At 58.4% G+C, this 14,782-nt stretch overlaps 1 protein-coding gene across 1 annotated transcript in view; it reads left to right on the top strand.

Moving 5' to 3' along the window:
- UNK (unkempt family zinc finger) overlaps positions 1 to 14,052 on the top strand; it is a 31,784-nt gene extending 17,732 nt beyond the window's left edge. The window contains exons 2-16 of the mRNA XM_006886368.1: positions 4,703 to 4,912; positions 5,900 to 6,076; positions 6,169 to 6,299; positions 6,755 to 6,890; positions 7,350 to 7,467; positions 8,292 to 8,376; positions 9,020 to 9,162; positions 9,552 to 9,752; positions 10,247 to 10,312; positions 10,619 to 10,793; positions 11,540 to 11,641; positions 11,736 to 11,924; positions 12,243 to 12,424; positions 12,935 to 13,192; positions 13,897 to 14,052. Of these exons, the coding sequence (XP_006886430.1) occupies positions 4,703 to 4,912; positions 5,900 to 6,076; positions 6,169 to 6,299; positions 6,755 to 6,890; positions 7,350 to 7,467; positions 8,292 to 8,376; positions 9,020 to 9,162; positions 9,552 to 9,752; positions 10,247 to 10,312; positions 10,619 to 10,793; positions 11,540 to 11,641; positions 11,736 to 11,924; positions 12,243 to 12,424; positions 12,935 to 13,192; positions 13,897 to 14,052 (2,329 nt within the window). The remainder of the gene's footprint in view (positions 1 to 4,702; positions 4,913 to 5,899; positions 6,077 to 6,168; positions 6,300 to 6,754; positions 6,891 to 7,349; positions 7,468 to 8,291; positions 8,377 to 9,019; positions 9,163 to 9,551; positions 9,753 to 10,246; positions 10,313 to 10,618; positions 10,794 to 11,539; positions 11,642 to 11,735; positions 11,925 to 12,242; positions 12,425 to 12,934; positions 13,193 to 13,896) is intronic.
- Positions 14,053 to 14,782: the final 730 nt, after the last annotated feature.

The following is a 14,782-nucleotide window of genomic DNA, read 5'->3' as shown; positions in this document are numbered from 1 at the left end:
CCATGGTACCCTCAATACTCTTCTCCAACACCACATCTCAAAGGCATCAATTCTCCTTTTATCATCAATAGTTATTGTCCAACTCTCTGACGCTTAACAAGTGATTGCAAAGACCATGGCCTCTATCAGATGCATCTTAGTCTCCAGTGAGACACCATCGCTCTTCAGTACTTGAGAGGTCCCTAACAGCCAACTTTGCCATCACAATACATCTTTCACACATACACACACACACACACACAAATACATATATACCCCAGCAACACTGCTGTCAGTTGATTACAACTCATCGTTACTTCATCGGGTCTCTGAGGCTATCAGAGTTTATAGAGAGGAGACTGTTTTCTCCTGCAGAGAGGCTGATAGATTCACTACCTCACTACCGTGGAGTCAGAACCAACCCCTCAGCTGGGTCAGAGACTATAAACCTCAGCTCTGGTGGCCTAGTGGCAAGAAGCTGCACTGCAACCCAGAAGGCATGTGGTTAAATGGGCAATTACCTCCGTGCAATTACCTGCCTCAGAAAACCTGCTGGAGACTCAGCTGTGGGTCAGTTCTGACTTGGTGTACAACAGTCAACCTCGCAGGACGGTATCGCTCATCTTTCTCCCTCAGCATCAGGCCGACTGCCTGCCTTTGGAGGGGCAGTGAAGCTCTTTACCCTCTGGGCCAGTTCTCCTTATCAGGCCTGCTCCCCTGACAGCAGCGTTTGGCAGTCCTGGGCACTGCGGATGGTTAACAGAAAGATAGGTGGGTCGAGTCTACCCAGAGAGACTTCTTGCATATTCTGAGAGCTGACTCGTTTGAAGAGTGGATGGTCTTGGGTCTTCATGCTTTCAAACTTTGAAGTGGAACGACGGATCAGAGTTGTGCATTCCCACTGAAAAACTTCCAGTTTTTTTCAGTTGTGGTTAAGGAAGAGTGGTGTCTCCAGTGCCCTTCGGCTGCTACCTGCCTGGTAGCACCCAGGTGGTTTCTAGGGGTGATGGTGCAGGGCCAGGTGGCCAGCAGTGAAAGGTTAGACTTCTCTGTCTCAGTGGGCCCCGTGTCTGGCCTGCTTTGCTTATCAGGGTCCTTGGGAGGCGCTCCTCTTGGGAAGGGGCGTTTCTGGAACAGGATGGGGCAGACCTGCGTGCTGAGTTAGGACCCCCCCACAGACACTCTAGGCCCTCACATCTGTGGGGTGGGTGGCTTTGCATTGTGAGCTTTCCTTTTTAGTACCTGGATGTGTTTGTTCAGCACACTTGTTTCTTAAAACCTTGCCAGCAGACGATTTACAGTTCAGTAATGGGAAATCTGTCGTCACCACATAATTCAGAGTAAAGGCCATACAAAATGTCTAAAAATTCAGAGGATAACTTGGGCAGGAACAGGGGCAGGGGGAGGTGTGTGGGTGATGTGGCTGGTAAGTGGCCATCGAGGAAGGCTTCACGGAAGGGCTACCTCAAGAGATTCATTCAGAAATGAGCCTTGAAAGAGTTCTGCAAGGAAATGGGTTCATGAGCAAAAGCAGGGAATTTTCCAAGACACTGTGGCCTGCAGCTCTGCCCGAATGGAGGGGCATCGAGACAAGTGAGGCCAGAGAGCTGGGCTGGCTGGGCTGCGTGTGTGGACCGTGGAAAGCCAGGCGGTGGCGGTGCCCTGGAGTCAGTTTTGATTCTTGGTGACCAGAATGACAGATAATAACAGTCCCACCCCATAGTCGCAGTTGTGGGCAGTCGTGGGCATGGATGTCTGTTGGCTCTGGTGAATTAAGTGGTTGGTGCTTTGTAGCTGCTGGAGGTGGAAGTTTGATGGCAGTCTGTTGAGTGTTAGGCAGCTTACCGAAGGGCCACACATCTCTAGTGGTTCAGATCCACTAGTTACCCTGAGGGACAAAGATGGGCAGTTTCCTTATTACGATTTACAGTCTCAGAAACCGGGTGGAGGTCACTGTTGAGAGGGTGCTGTTGGGGGTGTGATGAGGTCGAGCTAAAAGGTGGGTTTTTTTCCCCTTATTTCTACCATCGGGTTGGATCCAACTGGCACAGGAGGAGATTGCCTGTCTTCCAGGAGAGCATCTGGTGGATTCGAAACATGCACCTTCAGAATTGCATCACATCTTGTCACTAGGCCACCAGAGCTCCCTTTGAACTGAAAGCTTTTAAGCAATAAAGTGAGAACTCAGTTTGGGTTCTAGGTGGAATCATGAGCACTTTATGGTATGGAAAGGGTGGGCAGAGGCTGAAGAGAGACTAGTTTGTTAAAAGTTACCAAGTCCCTGGGAGCTCTGGTGGCCTAGTGGCAAGAAGCTGCACTGCAGTCCCAGAGGTACATGGTTCTAATCCACCAGATCCTCTGCTGGGGAAGGAGGGGCAGTAATCTCCTCCTGTCAAATCTGATTTGATGGTACACCCACACACAGAAAAAGATTTTAACAATATATACATAAATAAAATTAATAAAAAATAATGAAATTTTTTTTAAAAGTTACCAAGTCCCTGACAAGGGGCAATGAGGATGGAAGGAAAGGACTTAACGATTAAAGACACAAGGTGCTTGCTGCCCTGTTCTTCCCCTAATGGGTGGTACCCCTGCTAGGTGGAGGCCTTGAAAAGCCCAGTCTGCACATGGCACTGTGTCCTGAGGCAGCATGACCACTGCTCTCAGAGGCCTCTCACCCAGGAGGGCAGACTGTGCCCAACGTGGGGCCACCACATCCTCTGCCCATCTCCCTGGGTGTCGCTTGACACCAGGCATCTGGAGCAGTTGTGCAGGGCAGTCGTGTGGTGTTTAGTCTGCGCTTCCACCAAAACCGCCTTCATCTTTTATCTGGAGTTCTGACTGAACTGGTGTCACACTCGTCTCTGTGCTCCTGGCCCCGAGCTCAGCGTCCTCATGTCAGAACACCTTTCGTTTCCCTTCCTGTTCCTGGAGCTAGTTTCTGCTGGGTCTGAAGAGTCAGTATGTGGAGGAGGGTCCAGCTGAGACATTCTGGGGGCAGATGCTTTATGTCTTTGGGCAGCTTGAAAGTTAACCGGCCAGAGCAGAGACTGAGAAAGGCTTTGTGTTCCAGTGCCCTCGGGAAGCCCCTGGGTTTCTGCCCGCTGTTTCCACATGCCCCTGGCCAGGAGCTGTAGTCGGAAACCTGCTTCCCTGCACCGTACTGGCCTCCACCGCACACATGCGTAGAGGGGCTCTCGGGCTCGCAGGTGATGGCAGCCACATCTACACTCGCCCTCCTGTCAGGAGCCCCAGTCCCCTTCATGGCCCACTAGCAGCTCCCTGAGAGACCTACCCATTCTCCTCCCTTGCCCCATGCCTCCCACTGGATCGACTCACGCTGTCATTCCCCTCCACATTTGACATGTTTTCCCATGAAAATGGGTACTTCTTAAGGATGGGTACCTGCTCCTTCATCTGCACCCTTGTAGCCTCACACCAGCCTGGCAAAGGACACCCTCTCTCTGGAGCCCTCACTTTGCTCCCCGCACAGCTTCACTCCTAGATCAGCTCCCAGTGCACACGCCAACATTTGGTACACCTCACCGGCATAGACAAAGCCTGCCTGGCCCTGCACCCTTGTCAGCAGGCCAGTCTGGCCCAGGCTGTCTTGGGCAATCCTGTGGCCTTTGTCCCACGCCCTCCAGGCCCAGGCCCAGCCCTCTAAGGCTGGATGGTGGCTTCCGGTTAGCGCTGCTTCCTCTACACACTGTTCCACACATAAGCTTCTGAACCGTCTTCCCCTTCACTGGCCTTGGATGTCCTCTGTCAAGCCTGTGTTGTTGGCCCGAGAATGAATAAACAGACTGCTGGTGTCATTCCCCCCGCCTCCCATCCCATGATCCTCCTTTCAGAGAGCCCCTACCTAAACACATGGAGCAGACAGAAACAGATGAGCTGTTCTATCAGGGAGAAGGGGGTCTGGGGTCCTCCACTGGGCAGGGCATGAGAGAGGAGCTTTGAGGGTGCATCATCTGTTCTATATATGCAGGGCAGAGGGACACAGACAAATGAGTTTGGCAGGAGGCCAAAAGGACAGATGGCGCACCCCCAAGTCCCCAGGTTAGTCAGGGCATAAATAACCCCGCAGCTGCGGTGCTCATTGGTGACACTACAGGGGACACGCAGGGCTGAGAGGGAGGGACTTTAGGGTGCTTCTCACAGGAATCCCTTGCCAAGACCCTGACCCAGATGGTCCAGGACCTACTGGGGGAGGCAGAGGCAGAAAGTATAGGCATTCTCTGAGCCGACTGCCTAAAAAGTCAGGCTTCCAGCACCAAGGCAGTAGCTTGTCCTCAGCTCTGTCTTCCACGAGCCTAAGCCCCCCTGGTCCTTGGCCTGGAGCCTCAGCTGTCCTCATGGAGCAGGTGGCTCTGTGCGGCCAAGAGCATGCAGCAAACTTGAAAGCAGTGCCTCTTGCCCTGTTTTGCGGCCCTTTGCCTGTTATTAGTGGTTTGGCTTGGGAAGCTGCAGGGAGGGCTGGGAGAACCCACAGTGGTCAGGACTACAGCCCAGCGAGCAGCTGGCTGGGATGGAGGAAAGAGGGCTCTGCAGGCCTGCTCTCGGGGCCTAGCTCAGAGAAGGACTCCTGATGCTGAGTGGATCCGTGACCCTCAGCCAGGCCTGGCATCCCCATGTGGCTGGCACCCCAGAGCAGGTGGCCCTGGTTGGCAGACAAGGGCCTCACTCCGCCCCTGCCCGCGCGTGCGGGTCCCGGCAGGTATCTGAAGGAGTTCCGCACGGAGCAGTGCCCACTCTTCGTGCAGCACAAATGCTCTCAGCACCGGCCCTACACCTGCTTCCACTGGCACTTCGTGAACCAGCGGCGGCGCCGGTCCATCCGCCGACGGGACGGCACCTTCAACTACAGCCCCGACGTCTACTGCACCAAGTACGACGAGGCGACAGGCCTCTGCCCAGAGGGCGACGAGTGAGTGCCCAGCCGCCCGCACACGAGCCCCCGTCTCTTTCCGGGTAGAGCTGCCCTCCCAGCAGCCAGGCACCCTCGCAGCGGCCCCTTCCTTACACAGGTGCTGCTGGTCTCTCAGGCCCTTTTCCCCTTTCCCTGATTTTGGAAAACTTCAGTCTGACCTTTGCTAAGCCTAAAAGCTATCCCTCTAAACCTGACCAGGCAGACCAGACACTCCCCTTTCCCACCCCTCCAGGTCCACCACCCTACACAGGTCCCACCACATCTTGCTGTCTAGACAGAGTTCTCTTTCTTGCTGCCCTAATATCCACTCCCCACACCTATCTCCAGCCCTGGTGGTGGAGTCCATAGGACATTGCACTGCCGACCCAAAGCTGGTGCCTCTCCAGTGGGCAGATCCATCAGACGCCTCAGGAAAAAGATGAGCAGTCGCTTCCCATCCATGCCATTGCCTGCCCCTGAGAACCCGCTGGAGAGCCAGACACAACTGCAATGAGCTGAGTTCAATCCCTGCAAGAGGCACAGGGCATAAGGCAGCTTGTGGCCAGAGTCCACAAGCCAGGCTCGTAGCAGAGCCAGGGCCGTATTGGCCCTGCTGGTGGCCTGTCCCTGACTGGCAGGCGTGGTGGAGTTCCCACTGGTTCTGGCTCAGCTTCCCCTCCCACTTGGCACCAGCATGTCTTTCTTAGAGAGGTCAGAGGTCAGCTGACCCCTCCAGGCCCAGGGCACCCGTGTTGTGAGCAGGCAGCTTCCTTCTCAGAGGACGTGGTCTGGAGCACTGTCTCCAGGATGAGCCTCTAGCGTCTCTCCCAGGGCATCAGCCCTCTGAGTGGACGTGGGCTGTCGGGCAGGCTGACGTAGGAGGCCAGTTCTCACTCCCAGCAGGGCTTCTGTCACTGGATCTCTTTGATCCAGGTTCTGGTGAAAGCCCTCCAGCAGCTGGGTCATGGCGGGGCCGTGGTGAGTGACCCTCCTGCCGTGTTCCAGGTGCCCGTTCCTGCACAGGACCACAGGGGACACGGAGCGCAGGTACCACCTCCGCTACTACAAAACGGGGATCTGCATCCACGAGACAGACTCCAAAGGCAACTGCACCAAAAACGGCCTGCACTGCGCCTTTGCCCACGGGCCCCATGACCTCCGCTCCCCCGTCTACGACATCAGGTAGGCCAGGCCCGGCTGCCGACACAGGGTGGGTTCAGGGCCTGCGGAGGGCTGGTGCCAGCTCGGAGTCCCGTCCTCTCCTCTGCCTCCAGGGAGCTCCAGGCCATGGAGGCCTTGCAGAACGGCCAGCCCACCGTGGAGGGCAGCATCGAGGGACAGTCGGCAGGGGCCGCAAGCCATGCCATGATAGAGAAGATCCTCAGTGAGGAGCCTCGATGGCAAGGTGCCAGGGACCCCCCCCCCTGACTGGACAGTTTTTCTTTGCCTGTGTTTCTGCAGCTGTTGAAAGCAGATGTAGTGGGCCAGCCCCCCCGTCTCTGCCAGGGGACCCCCAGCTACCTCATAGCACACCATACGACTCGAGGACGTTGCCCAGACATGCTGTCATGCCATTGTCACCCTGGGTGCCTCCGGGTTTCCTGGGATGGGGGTGGAGACAGCACATGTGGGCCCCTCTTGGCCCTGTGAGTTGCGGGAATCTCATTGCGGAGCAATACCTTCTCTCCCTGACTTGCGAATCTCAGCCTTTGACTTGGCTCCACAGACTGCCCATGGGCCTATGAACTACTGACCTTGCTAGAAGCCTCGGCTGCTGGACCCCTGCCCAGTAGCCGAGACCTCCCTGACTCCTAATCCCACAGCCGCATCCCCTGACCTTGGCCTCTGTCCCTCATGCAGAGACCGCTTACGTGCTGGGGAACTATAAGACGGAGCCGTGCAAGAAGCCTCCGCGGCTGTGCCGCCAGGGCTACGCCTGTCCCTACTACCACAACAGCAAGGACCGGCGGCGGGGCCCCCGCAAGCACAAATACAGGTTCTTGGGCCTCAGGCGGGTGCTTAGAGGGGACCCCAGGGGGGTTTGGGGGAGTCAGCTCCGGGAATGACAGGGTCTCTTAGGGCCCCCAGGCATGAGACAGAAGGTGAAGGTCAGCCCAGCATCGAGGTGCTGGTCCCCCTCTCATGCTCGCAAGGCTCTTGCTCAGTCTTTGCCGTCCTTCCTGTTCTGACCTGGAGGGGCATCTGCCAGGAAGGCCAGGCTTTGTGTGGAGTGTGGCTGTGACTGGGGCTTGGCAGGCGGGGCCTTGCTGAGAGAACAAACGCTTGTTCCTGATGGCACAGCCAGGCCTGCCAGAGAGGCAGAGCCGCCCCAGCCACAGCAGGGCCTCGGGCCACACCTGGTTCCTCCATCCAAGAGTTCACGAAATAGGTGGCACCCCCAGAACCCCTCTCACCTTTCTTGCAGCCATTTGACCCCACTTTGTCGTTGAACCAGGTCGTCTCCGTGCCCGAATGTGAAACACGGGGACGAGTGGGGAGACCCTGGCAAGTGTGAGAATGGAGATGCCTGTCAGTATTGCCACACGCGCACGGAGCAGCAGTTCCACCCGGAGGTGGGCCTTTGGGGGAGAGAGGCATTCAGACATCTCTCTGGGAAGCAGGAGAAAGGAGAGGAGGGTCCAGCTAGATGCTGGCAGAGGCCGCCCTGGAAGAAGGTGCTGGAGCAACAGGGCACAGGTGGTGGGCAGCAAGGGCTGGCACCTTCATTTGGCAACTCCCCCTGTTCCAGGCCTGCATGCGGCAGCTGCCCCTTTGCCCCTGGTTCTGTGTCTGCAGGCCTGGTGGGAGGCTGTGCCCTGCACAGTGACCCGCACGCTCTGTGCTCTGTGCCACTTAGGGTTCTAGTCCAGTGACATCAGGATATTTTTTTAGCTGCCCTTCCCAGATCAGAGCCCAGGGAACCAGGAGCCTCCCCGACCCACCAGCCCACACTGGCCAACAGTGCCCTTGTCTCATGCACTATACAGAGGGGCACAGACTGGCCCTGGTCCCACAGAAGCCAGGAGGCCCTGAGGTAGACACTCAGACGGGGTGCCCTGTGTGAGCAGCACTCCTCAGTGTGGGAGGTCAGACTCAGCGGATATCCCACCCCAGGGTGCCTGGGGGATCGTGTTGGGAGGGAGAGAGAGCAGGGCCTGTGAACCCAGCTCGCTCCAGCCATGAGCTGCTCACGTGCAGGCCGGGCCAAGGCTGGTGGCCAGCGACCCCAGGAACCAGCAGGGGTGGCAGCAGGTGATTTCCCAGTTCTGGACTTTGAGGGAAGGTGGTAGAGAGAGGTTAGGGAAGGAGGGGGATGGGAGAAGATGGGGGACAAGATGACTGGACTCCGCCCATTCAGCCTGACCCACCTGCTGGTTTCTCCCTGCTGTCTCCTCAGATCTACAAATCCACCAAGTGCAACGACATGCAGCAGGCGGGTAGCTGTCCCCGCGGACCCTTCTGCGCCTTTGCCCACGTAGAACGTATGTTGTGCCCACAGCTCTGCCCTCCCCTCTGCCCATGCTTCACCAGGGGAGACCCACTGGCTGCATTTACACAGAGGGTTGCTCGTTAGCTGGCATTGTCCTGTCACCCCTCTGGAAATCCTGCTCCCCACACCTCTTCGGGATTGGCAACAAAGCCTTGGGCCCGCACAATCTTGAGACAGGCTGCAGGGCTTATTGTCTTGGGCAGGTGGACATAGTGCCCAGCAGAGTGTGGCACCCCCAGAACTGATGTGGCTTAGAGCCAGACATAATTGAGAGCTCTGTGGAGGAAGGGGGAAAGCCTGTTTTTGGCCCCCCAGTTATGGGCACTGGAACCCCCTGGTTGAGGCAGCACAGAGCAGTGAGCCATGGCTCAGGTCCGGCGAGTTCTCCTGCTCCATGGCTGTGTCATCTGAGAAACCCCCTTAGCTCTCCAAGCCTCAGTTCCCTCATCTTCCAAGTGGAGCAGATGCCTTGTGTGGGGACAGATTGTCAGCACAGCACCTGCTGTCTGCGGAAGAACTTGGAAGCTCCCCTTTGTGCACAGGGAATGCTGGTCTCCTTGGCAGCGGCCTGTTGAGTTTATGGAGGGACAGAACAGCCCCGGGAGCCTGCCAACCCCCTGTCCTATCTCTTGCAGAGCCTCCCCTGAGTGATGACCTGCAGCCTTCCTCAGCTGTGTCCAGCCCTACCCAGTCGGGCCCCGTCCTGTACATGCCGTCCGCGGCCGGAGACTCGGTGCCTGTGAGCCCCTCCAGCCCGCACGCCCCTGACCTCAGCACCGTATGTGCCTGACCCAGGGCCCTGGGGCCTTGTCCCACTAGGTCCAGGGTGGCGGGTGTGCCCAGGCCTGTGCCAAGCCTTCTCAGCCTGCGTGTAGGGAGAGGGCTTGATAGCTGACCGAACATGGAGGGCTAATTAAGCTTTCTGTTGGAAGCCTGAAAGGGGTCTCCTATCTGCCAGTGGTCAGCCTGGTTGGACCTGGTTAAAGGACAAAGCCACCTTGCCACATACCCCACCTCACAAGCAACGGGGCTTCCTCGGAGTCACCACTGCCCAATGGCAGAATTGGAGGGAGCCCCTCACTGAATGTGCCCCTCTGAGGAGAGGATGGGGTGGCCCCTGGCTCGGCCTGTGCTGTGCCCACCGGCCCACTCTCCTCCTCTCCACAGCTTCTCTGTAGAAACAGCAGCCTGGGCAGTCCATCCAACCTTTGTGGCTCCCCCCCAGGCTCCATTAGGAAGCCCCCCAACCTAGAGGGCATTGTCTTCCCTGGGGAGTCTGGCCTCGCCCCTGGTAGCTACAAGAAGGCTCCAGGCTTCGAGAGAGAGGACCAGATGGGAGCTGAATACCTGAAAAACTTTAAATGCCAGGTGAGGACATGGAGCAGCAGTGTGGGCAGCCTTGCCTTGGGTGCAGGAGAGCCCCGGAGGGTGACCAGTCCAGCATGGGGGGAGTGGGGGTTAGGAGCCCTCTCCGCACCCTGACCAGGCTGAGTCAGGTGACGCAGATAGCAGGAAGAGCTCACCTGGGTAGACTTCCTGAGTTAGTGAGTAGAGGACCTCCAGGCCTTCTAAGCCCACAGCAGTCCTCTTCCTCCTGTGCTGATGTGTGGAATGTGACAGGCCTTCAGCAGCTGATGGGAGGGGTCCCAGGTGGGTCTGGTGAGAAATCTGGGTTTGTTTGAGCTTGAAGGTCTTCAGAGAGGAGAGGACTTGGGGGTGGAGGGCAGGGATGTGAGTGTACGTGCACGCACGCCGACAGGTCTGGTGTCCTACTGTCTTTATGAGCCATGTTGGGCCCAAGGGAACTCCTGACTGGGTCCCCCAACCACATTCTCCTCCTGTCCCCTGACTTTTCTCTCCAGGCCAAATTAAAACCCCACTCACTAGAGCCCAGAAGTCAAGAGCAGCCTTTGCTACAGCCCAAACAGGTACAGCACTCAGCCCTCCTCCCCGGTGGAGCTTCAGGTCCAGCCAGAACCCCAGCAGGCTCCAGGGTGTGGGGGCCCCCCTTAGATGGGCTGATGAATGGGGCAGTGGGGGTATCAGGCCCTGAGCCCTCTGCTTCCAGGTGCATCATGCGTCTTCGTGTGCAGACGCTGTACCGTCACCTCTCCACCAGGTGTTGGGCAAGGCCGTCTAGGGTGGGGACAGAAAGAGCTGGGGCGGCCGGTTCTCGGCCCCACCCCGCCACCATCTCCTGGCCCTTCCATTGCCTCCTCACTCTCTCCTTGCAGGACGTGCTGGGCCTCCTCCCTGTGGGCAGCCCCCTGACCTCAAGCATCTCTTCTAGCATCACCTCCAGCTTGGCAGCTACTCCCCCTAGTCCTGCGGGCACCAGCAGCGTACCTGGCATGAATGCAAACGCACTGCCCTTCTACCCTACCAGCGACACGGTAGAGTCGGTCATAGGTAATTAGGCCATGGCTGGAGTTCAAGGCTTTCAGGTCTCCAGAGTGAGGCTCAAACCAGCACACCAGTCACCTTAGCCAGTGCCCAGGAGAGAGAGACGGAGGGTGGGGCCTCTGGGCTCTTTGAACGAAAGGGACAGCGGGCCAAGGCTTAGAGAGCTTTCGGGTAAATCACAGAGCAGCGCCTCTTCCCTGGGCAAGGCCAGCCTCACCTTAGGCACATGCGCTCTGGCTTCCCCGCACTCTCTCACTAGACAGCCTCATGCAGTGAACAACCTGCACACCTGTCCTCAAAGTTCCTGGTCTGTCTCTTTCAGTAATCCTATGCCCACTTTATGCCAGGTGCTCAGGAGACAAAGATGAAGACAGACTCTCTCCCCAGAGAAGGACCCGATTATTGCCCTCCCTGTCCAGTTCATGTGAGAGGAGGGGCCTTGGTAGAGCACCTTTCACCAGCTAGCCACCTAGGCCCCAGAGGCCCCCCTACTCTCAGTGCCCACAGCTGAAACACATTAACAGTAACATCAGCTGCCTCTAGAGGCAAGGTCCCTGCAGTGGGACTTGGTTCCTGGATGATGTTAGCGTGAGTGTTGACGGAGCAAAGGCCAAGAGACCCGAGGGAATGTGGATTAGTGTGGCTCGAATGTGGAGGTGCTGAGGGCCCCAGGAAGCAGGCAGTGGAGGTCAGTGGGTCTTGGTGCTTGGAACATACGGAGCCCACGCAGACCCTGCTCACTCCGTCCCTAGAGTCTGCCCTGGATGACCTGGACCTGAACGAGTTTGGAGTGGCTGCTCTGGAGAAGACCTTTGATAACAGCACGGTGCCCGCCCCGGGCAGCATCACGCTCGGTACTGGGCAGTGGCAAGGTGGCACGGGAGGGCTCCTGGCGGCTGGCCATGGTTGGTCCCGAGAGGCCTCTCCCTCACTCCCACTTCTCTGCAGGTGGCAGTTTGCTGCAGAGCTCTGCACCCGTGAGCATCCCAGGCTCCCTGGGCAGCTCGGCCTCCTTTCACTCAGCATCCCCGTCCCCTCCCGTCAGCCTCTCCTCACACTTCCTGCAGCAGCCCCAGGGCCACCTGAGCCAGTCAGAAAACACGTTTTTGGGGACCTCGGCATCACATGGATCTCTGGGTAAGTGGGGGCCGCGTTCACTGAGGAGACTGGGCTGGGCACCCTGGCTCAGAGAGCACCTTTGCCTGCTAGTGCGTGGTGGACGTCACGCTCGAGGCTTTGGGCCACATCCCTGCACCATTCCTCTCTAGTTCCGCAGCCCTAGACAAGTTACTCCTCACTCTGCCTTCCTTTCCTCTGCCCTAAACCGAATGTAATAGCAGCCCCCACCTCGTAGGGCTGTGAGGATTCCGTGAGAGAATGTGAGAGCAGCACTGAGGACAAGGAGGGCCAGGGCCCAGGCCCCTCCAGTCCTGACACCCCCTCCTCCTGGGGCAGGTTTGAATGGGATGAACAGCAGCATCTGGGAGCACTTTGCCTCTGGAAGCTTCTCCCCAGGCACATCCCCTGCCTTCCTGTCAGGGCCGGGGGCCGCGGAGCTGGCTCGGCTTCGGCAGGAGCTCGAGGAAGCCAACGGTACCATTAAGCAGTGGGAGGACTCCTGGAAGCAGGCCAAGCAGGTACTGGTCCCACCTCACCAGTCCTTGGGGTGGTCCAGCCGAGAGGGGTAGAGGGCGGGCATGGGCCTGTGAGGACAGAGCTCTCCCCAGTGGAAGGACTTTCCCTGCCAGGCTGGGCCCTGGGTAGTTGGCCCAGGCCTCCAACTCCCTCTGTGAGGTGCTGTGCAGCCCGTTCCCACAGGACCCCTTCCTTTCCCCAGGAGCTCTGCCTGTCCAGGGTTCTGGGACGGGCCCTGTGTCCTGCCTTGGCCCAGCCACCCCCAAGTGCTGGCCGGGAGCCTGCCTCTGCCTAAGCTCTCCTGCTCTGCTGGGTTCTGCAGAGGCCCTGAAACCTCTCTTCTCTGCAGGCAGCATCCGCCTCCTCCCTGGGCCCTCCCCAGACAGCAGCCCAGCCCCTCGCAGCCCTCACCCAAGAGACCACACGTTTCTCCTGGAGATGCTCTCTAGGGGGGCAGGGGGACAGGGGCAAGGGGCGCCCTTGTGACGAGGTGCTGCGTGTTGGACCCGCAGGCTTGTGATGCCTGGAAGAAGGAGGCGGAGGAGGCCAGCGAGCGGGCCAGCGCGGCAGGTGCCGAGTGTGAGCTGGCCCGGGAGCAGCGGGACGCGCTGGAGCTGCAGGTGAAGAAGCTGCAGGAGGAACTGGAACGGCTGCACTCGGGGCCCGAGCCCCTGGCCCTGCCTGCTTTCTCCGACCTGGAGGCCCTCTCGCTCTCCACGCTCTACTCCCTCCAGAAGCAGCTGCGGGCCCACCTGGAGCAAGTGGACAAGGTCAGTCGGGGTTCTGGGAGCCCCAGGCAGGCATGGGCACACCAGCACCTGGCCTCTTGAGCACTGTAAGCCTACTCCATCAGTGGCCTCCCTCTTCCTGAGAGCCTGCGGCACTCAGCATGCTGGCCTGCTGGAGGGCTGGATGGCAGCTAACTCCTTGGGAAGGGAGGGGGCTGTCAGTGCCCACCCTGCTGCTTCTGAGCATGTGCTGACTGGAGCTGCAGGTAGTCCTGGCCCCTCCTTTGCGCTCCCTTGGGCTCCTGGATACTCTCTCTATAGAAGCACGCATTCCAGAACAGTCCTGGCTGGGTCCTGGGGTGGCTTGGTGTCATGGAAAGAACACTCTTTTCTTCAGTGGACCTTGATCAAGTCCCTGGTCATGGCCATGTGTCCTCGGGCACACACAGCCCTCTCCCCTTTCTCACTGGGGGGGACCAGTGGCCCCTGCGAGGCACATGAGACAACAGAGGCAGAAGCCTCACAGATGTGAACACCACACAAGCCACTTGGCTCCTGTGCGCAGGCAACTCGGGGCTGCCCCATCCACACTCCTGCCTCTCTTGTCAGCTGGGGCTCTGCTGAACGTCAGGGGTCTCGGTTTTCTCACCCTAAGGGGCTGAAGTGAGTCCAGGGACCCCTGGCCCAGCATGGGGCTGGGCTAGCAACAGAAAGCATGCCAGTGAGCCCATGATGTCTTCCTGCAGGCCGTGTTCCACATGCAGTCGGTGAAATGCCTTAAGTGTCAGGAGCAGACCCGGGCGGTACTGCCGTGCCAACACGCCGTGCTCTGCGAGCTGTGTGCCGAGGGCGGCGAATGCCCCGTGTGCCAGCCAGGCCGGGCCCACACCCTCCCGTCGTGACCCTGAGCCTGGCCGCCTGGCCTGCTGCTCACCTAGGACTTTTTAAAGTATATATAGATAGATATATATATATGTATGTATGTATGTATATGTATATGATTCTGTATATGTATACATTCTGTACGTGTGTGTGCGCGCGCGTGTGGGCGGCAAGCGTGTGAACAGTGTCAGTGTGTATATCTGTACATGATATAGACACACACTTTAAAACCAACTTACCAAGCACTTTTTAAAAGAAAAACTATTTTGCAGTCCCCCTCCCAGTGCCCACCCCTCCCTTTTTCCCCTGGCAGAGACAAAGCTGCCTCTCCCCACACCGGCCCTTTGCCAGGGAGTCTGTTTATGTCTCTTTTTTATGTAGGAACTAACTATTTTTAACTTCTTCCTGGGGCCTGAACTAGGAAGGGTGGGAGCTGGAGCACCGGGGGAGAACGCCAGGGCAGGCCCTGCTCACCCCCGGCCCAGGCCAGGGCAGCAGCACTGGTGCGGAGGACTCAGGCCCAGGCGAAGACTTCCCAGCTGGGGGGTGCGAGGGGGCTAGCTCTCAGTGTTTTACCAAACGTGTGTTCAGTCCCCAGGAGAGGCGGCAGGGCTGGCAGGCCAGAACGAGCCTCTCCCAGCACCTGGGTTCAAGGCCCAGTCATGTCCTGCTTCCTGAGGCCTGGGGTCCGCCCTCAGTCCTTTCCCTGCGTCCCCAGGGTCACCTACCAGACTGGCACTGCCCTTCTTG

The sequence above is a fragment of the Elephantulus edwardii genome, unplaced genomic scaffold (genome assembly GCF_000299155.1).
Source record: "Elephantulus edwardii isolate Elephantulus edwardi_28Jun2011 unplaced genomic scaffold, EleEdw1.0 scaffold00048, whole genome shotgun sequence".
Taxonomy (NCBI): domain Eukaryota; kingdom Metazoa; phylum Chordata; class Mammalia; order Macroscelidea; family Macroscelididae; genus Elephantulus; species Elephantulus edwardii.
Note: the sequence above shows the minus strand (reverse complement) of the source record. Positions and strands in the feature narration are given on the sequence as shown.